Raw genomic sequence first — 5,474 nt, forward strand, 5'->3', positions numbered from 1 at the left:
TATCTGGCTCCGACATGAAATCGACTGACTGACGTCTGTGTTGGATGAGTCGGACTACATACAGCTGTTCACACGCAACGGTGAGCAGTTTCGCGTGTAGATCTACATGATTGTACTGGTTCTAGTTGTAGGCCTGCTGTCTGTTCACACAGCCGCGCTTGACCGACGGTCGGTTGCAGGCGCTAGACAGAGGAAATTGCCCATTTCACAAGCAATGATGCATTGTGATGTGAAGTGGGGATTGTATGAGGAGCGGAGAGCGGAGATATGTATAGATTATAGACCGGTTAGGAGGTCTATACAGGATATATAGACCGAGTAAAAGACCGAGGTCCCCCGAGGTCTTTTACGAGGTCTATATATCCTGTATAGACCAACTATGAGGTCTATAATCTATTTATCGTGTTCTCCACGCAATAGTTTCTCTTCATATACGACATATCCTTGTAATTCTAGTATTTATACTATAGCCTATACCGCATTGTACTGCATTTAAAGTCAAGATCATTGTTTAAACTAGGTTCAGCATCGGTAGCACAGTGGCTGGGTGGTAAGGAAGAGTGATTGAGATTCACAAGGTTGTGGGTTCAAATCCCATCTTGTGTATTTCTGCTTTCTTCAAAATTTCTTTTTCTAAGTTGGAGAGAAAATTTCTAAGTCCAAGAAGTTCTAAGGAGTCAAATATAAGTAGTCAAATATATCGTGTATTTGACTAAGCAGTCAAATACGCGATATATTTGACCGCTTAGGTATCAGGGAAATTAGTGGGGTCAAATACTAAGAAGGCAATAAAACAGTGTATACCAACCCGAAATCGGGTTTTCCTTTGCTCGAGATAGCATTTTCAAAACGCAGTTTTACTAAAATTTGACAAACAAATTTTCGTAAGGAAAACTGCTCCACACGTGATCCATCAGCTCAAACGCGGGAACTCTAGCTTCTTCTTCACCCTTTTTTCAGCGCATTATAGATCTTATTAGGGAGGGTACCCGGGTGGGACTGTTATATCTCCGCTCTCCGCTCCTCATACAATCCCCACTTCACATCACAATGCATCATTGCTTGTGAAATGGGCAATTGCATATCGGAGCTTCGAGCTTCGATATAACAGTGTATACTTCACAGCGCACGTCAACCGGCCTCCGTGGCAACAGTTATTTATGCACAAATGGCGACTACGAGCGTCAGTGATATAATTTTGACGCAGCAAACCAGCACACCCAGGCTGGAATATAACACAAGGCCTAACACCAACTAAATGTGTGGCCACATGAAAACCAAAATCTGGAAAATATTCATAACCTAGTATGGCGGGACGCTAACACTGGCCGTCCCGAAATTACTTGTAATGCGTACACTACGCAGGTAAACTAGCGGATTAGTCCAGAAGGTATGTTTTGCACACAGTCATACCATCATGACGTACACGAATAAGCACACTGTCAGCATTGTTTCAGGGCAGTGTAGATGCTGGCACAGCAGCAGCCAATACTCCAGTTGCGAACTCCTGCTGAATGCGGACTGACGCAGCAGGCCTGGGGTCTCTGAGATAGAAGCGCCGGAACGTAGACTCTTGTTTCCAGCCAACGGCGCGCATGACCTCATCAGCTGACAGGCCAGCGCCTGCAGCCGTCGACGATGCAGCGGCTCGGGTTGAATGTCCTTTGAACACCGACGTGTCAATTCCAGCGGTGGACAACACGGACACAAGCCAACGAGAAATTGTAGCAGCTGATACCGCACGGTGTGGCTTGCGGGCCGAGATGAAGAGCTGCTGAGTACCTGAGGGTCTCAAAGCCTTTGTGCGTTCCAGGTATGCTTCCAAGTGGACTACAGGGCAAACTGCTTCCACCTGATATCTGGCTACGAAGACTCTCTTCAAGCTGCCAGAGCGCTGTGTCTTAGTTAATGCCAACAATTGCAGTGAGACACCTTCCGGCGACAAACCAATGGAGTCGGCTGACAGATGCCGGAGCTCAGATGCCCTGAAAGCACCTGTTATAGCCAGTAGAAAGCACAACTTTAGGGTGTGCTGCTCCAGGGACAGATCCTTCACCGGAGGCCAAGATTGGAGAGTGCCTAGCGGGATTGCCGGGTCCCAGGTAGCCGAATAGCGAGGCGCAGGTGGACGTTGTTGATAAATGCCACGCATCAACCGGGAGACGAGCGGGTGTTGGCCGATCGCGTGGCCGTCCATCGGCTGCAGGGTACTGGACAGTGCAGAGCGGTACACTCCAATGGTCCGGTAGGACTTCCCTGCCGACACTTGGTCCGTAAGGTACTGCAGGACAGTTGCTATGCCGGAAGATGGCGAAACGGGATTAATCTCCCGTTGACGGCACCACTGACACCACAGTGACCAAGCTGAGTCGTAATGTTTCCTCGTTCCTCCACGCCAAGAAGAACTGAGGAGCGACGACACGTCTGCTGAAAGTTGTTGATGCTGCCATATACGCCCGACAGCGGCCAAGCGACTAGGCGCAGCTGTCTCGCTTCCACGAGAGGGTGAACGTCGCCCTGCTCGTTCATGAGTAGACGAGGGTGATGAGGCAGCATTATAGGTTGGTCGACACAGAGGCTCAGTAAGAGGGGAAACCATGGGGCTCCTCTCCACATCGGGGCAACTAACACACACTGAGCTACCTCCTCCCTCTGAATCTTCCTCAGGCACCTCGTCAGGAGACAAAGCGGAGGAAACAGGTACGCATTCAGGTCTGACCATGTGAAGCTGGGAGCGTCGGTCCTCCACGAGTGCGGGTCTGGCTTCCAGCTCACAAATCGGGGTAGCTGGGCAGCCGTGCGTGAGGCAAACAGATCCACTTCCAGAGGAAAAGCAAGTTGGTTGGCTAGTCTCTGAAAGACTTCCCGGTGGAGTATCCACTGTGCTGCTCCCGTTTGCCGTGACCAAAAGTCGGCTTCCACATTCAATTCGCCTGGCCGGTACTCGGCTCTGATGGTGATGTCTTTCTCCAGGCACCATTGCCACAGTTGTTGGGCTTCGCTGTTCAGCTCCGGGCTGGTGGTTGATCGCATTTTGTTGATGCACCATACAGCCGCCTGGTTGTCGATTTCGATGATCACATGAGCAGACCGAAGGTCCTTCGCGAGCGATTGTAGACCAAAAAAGGCTGCACGTAGTTCCAGGCAGTTGATATGAATGTGCTTCTCCGCCACCGTCCAAAGGCCTGATGCGTGGCGATGACCACAGACTGCTCCCCAGCCGACTGTGGATGCTGCATCCGTCTGCATGACCAGGTCTGGAACTGGCAGAGGAATAGAGCGGCCGTTGACCTCCTCCAGGTGCTGAAGCCACCAAGACAGATCCTCCAGTGCTGCTGCGCATAGCGGGACGGTCTCCTCCCATGGTACTTGCCGGCGTAGGGCTGATGCCCGCACTGATTCCAGGCCGCTCAAATGCAGGTTGGTGGGAAGAATCGCGGGTGCTGCAGAGGACAGCAGTCCCAGGATGCTGGCAAGTCGTCGAACCGTACTCTGTCGCTGGGCAATTAAGCTCCGGCAAGTTGTCAACGTCCGATGGACCTTGTCCGTGGGGAGTTCTAATGTCATGGCTATTGAACTGACCTGGAAGCCCAGAAACTCCACCACTTGTACCGGCTGCAGCTCTGACTTGCTGAAGTTCACCTGGAAGCCTAGGGCCAGCAACAGATGAATGAGATTGGCCACATGCTGCAACGCCTCCTGATATGATCCGGCCATGATCAGAATATCGTCCAGGTACACGACCAGACGTACACCCTGTTGGCGGAGGCAGGTGATCACCGGGTGAAGGAGCTTGGTGAACTGCCGTGGAGCAGATGCCAGGCCAAACGGGACAGCCGCAAATTGGTACTGCCGACTCTGCCACTGCACCGTCAGGAAGCGACGGAGGGTTGGATGCACTGGCATGGACAGGTATGCGTCGGTTAAGTCCACTTTCACCATAAAATCGTTCTTTATCAATAGCTCCCGCAGCGTGGCGATACCTTCCATTTTGAAATGGTGGTATTGCACAAACTGGTTCAATTCCCGCAGGTCGGCCACTGGGCGCATCTTGCCATTCTTTTTCGGTACGACAAACAGTGGACTGAGAAAGCCAGGTGTACCAGGGGGCACCTCTTCCAGGGCACCCTTCTCTTGCAGTGCCTGTACTTCCTTCGTCACCACTGCGGTCAACTCTGAGGACATCTGCCTGGGGAGTGGCTTCCGCCACTGGACTGGTTCCCGACTGAACTCCAGGCAAAACCCTTGCACATATTGCGTGACTTCTGGGTCTCCGGTCAGCTGACGCCAGCGTCTGGTCTGACCACCAATTCGGCCGCTCGGACGTCCGTGGACCTCCGAGTCGCTCACCCTCCAGTCCAAGCCTCACTCGGGTAGCTGGGTGCCTTGACATTGCAGGTCTGGTGGGAGCGCCTGCCAGCACACCTCTGGCAGGAAACGTTTCAGGCATTGTTTGGCTTCGGAGGGCCATGCTTGTTGCCGGGCTGTTGTTGCGACCGGGGCTGCCACTGCGGCTTCTTGGGGTAATGTGGACGGTGAGGGGCATGGCTTGCGGAGGTCCACCCGTCCCTGCGGGCTCCGCTCCCTCGAAAAAACGGCTCACGGGAAGCCTCTGAAGGCTTGCGGCGTTTGGCGTTGCCGTCCCCCTGATCTTGTCCGAAGCGCGACGACCGTCTGTCTTTCCCAGCCACATGACCATGACTTGGCGACAGCTTACGCAGTACGTCAGCCCAAGCCTTGTCTGTTTCCGCCTGCTTCGTTATCTGCTCGTTCAGGGCAGGGCCAAATAATGACTCTCCCGGGTTAGCAAACTCTGCAGTGGCCAGGCTGGAGAGCTTGGGGTGGATCTTGGATAAATAAATGGAGCGCCGTTTTATGGTGAGTGCCTGGTTAGCATCTCCCAGGAGACGCAGTGCTGCCGTAGCGGCCTCCCGGATCTGTTGACCTTGCTCACCGAGGCCAGAGTTTTGCGTGTGTTCAAGTATGTCACACAACGGACCCACCACATTCAATAATTTCGCCTGCGTCAGGTACTGAGGCCTATCGGGCCGAGCCTCCGAACGAGGCGGCTTCTTGTCAGCCCCATACACCATGCGGGCGACTTGTGCATCCAAAGCCGGGACTAGTGCTGCTGGAGTGTCAGGGCGAGGGTAGCGACGGGAAATGGCCTGCCGGGATTTGCGTCTGAGTTCTGAGCGAAGACATGACTCAAGAAACTTAGCAGTTTCGGGCGAGACATGACGGGTAAAACTGTTCTCTTCCTCATCCCCGTCCTCCGCTGGCCAGTCCGTGTTGGGACCCACACCGTCGGACACCAGGCTATGTGTGCTACCGGAGTCCAAATCATCAGCCTCCACACCCGCTAGCGTCGGACCAAGCGGCAGGTGGCATACTTGCGCCAGATCGCCTGGATCTTCAGGACCACTCGGGTCTGAGGGGAGAGGTCGTAGCCTAGGTGGCCCTCTCGAGGTCGA

At 53.6% G+C, this 5,474-nt stretch overlaps 1 protein-coding gene across 1 annotated transcript; it reads right to left on the reverse strand.

Moving 5' to 3' along the window:
- Nucleotides 1-2,295: 2,295 nt before the first annotated feature.
- Nucleotides 2,296-4,185, reverse strand: LOC135826738 (uncharacterized). The gene has a single exon (XM_065339339.1). The coding sequence runs from the start codon at nucleotides 4,183-4,185 to the stop codon at nucleotides 2,296-2,298; it is 1,890 nt and encodes a 629-aa protein (XP_065195411.1).
- Between the last annotated feature and the right edge of the window lie 1,289 nt (nucleotides 4,186-5,474).

The sequence above is a fragment of the Sycon ciliatum genome, chromosome 10 (assembly GCF_964019385.1).
Source record: "Sycon ciliatum chromosome 10, ocSycCili1.1, whole genome shotgun sequence".
NCBI classification, from domain to species: Eukaryota; Metazoa; Porifera; class Calcarea; order Leucosolenida; family Sycettidae; genus Sycon; species Sycon ciliatum.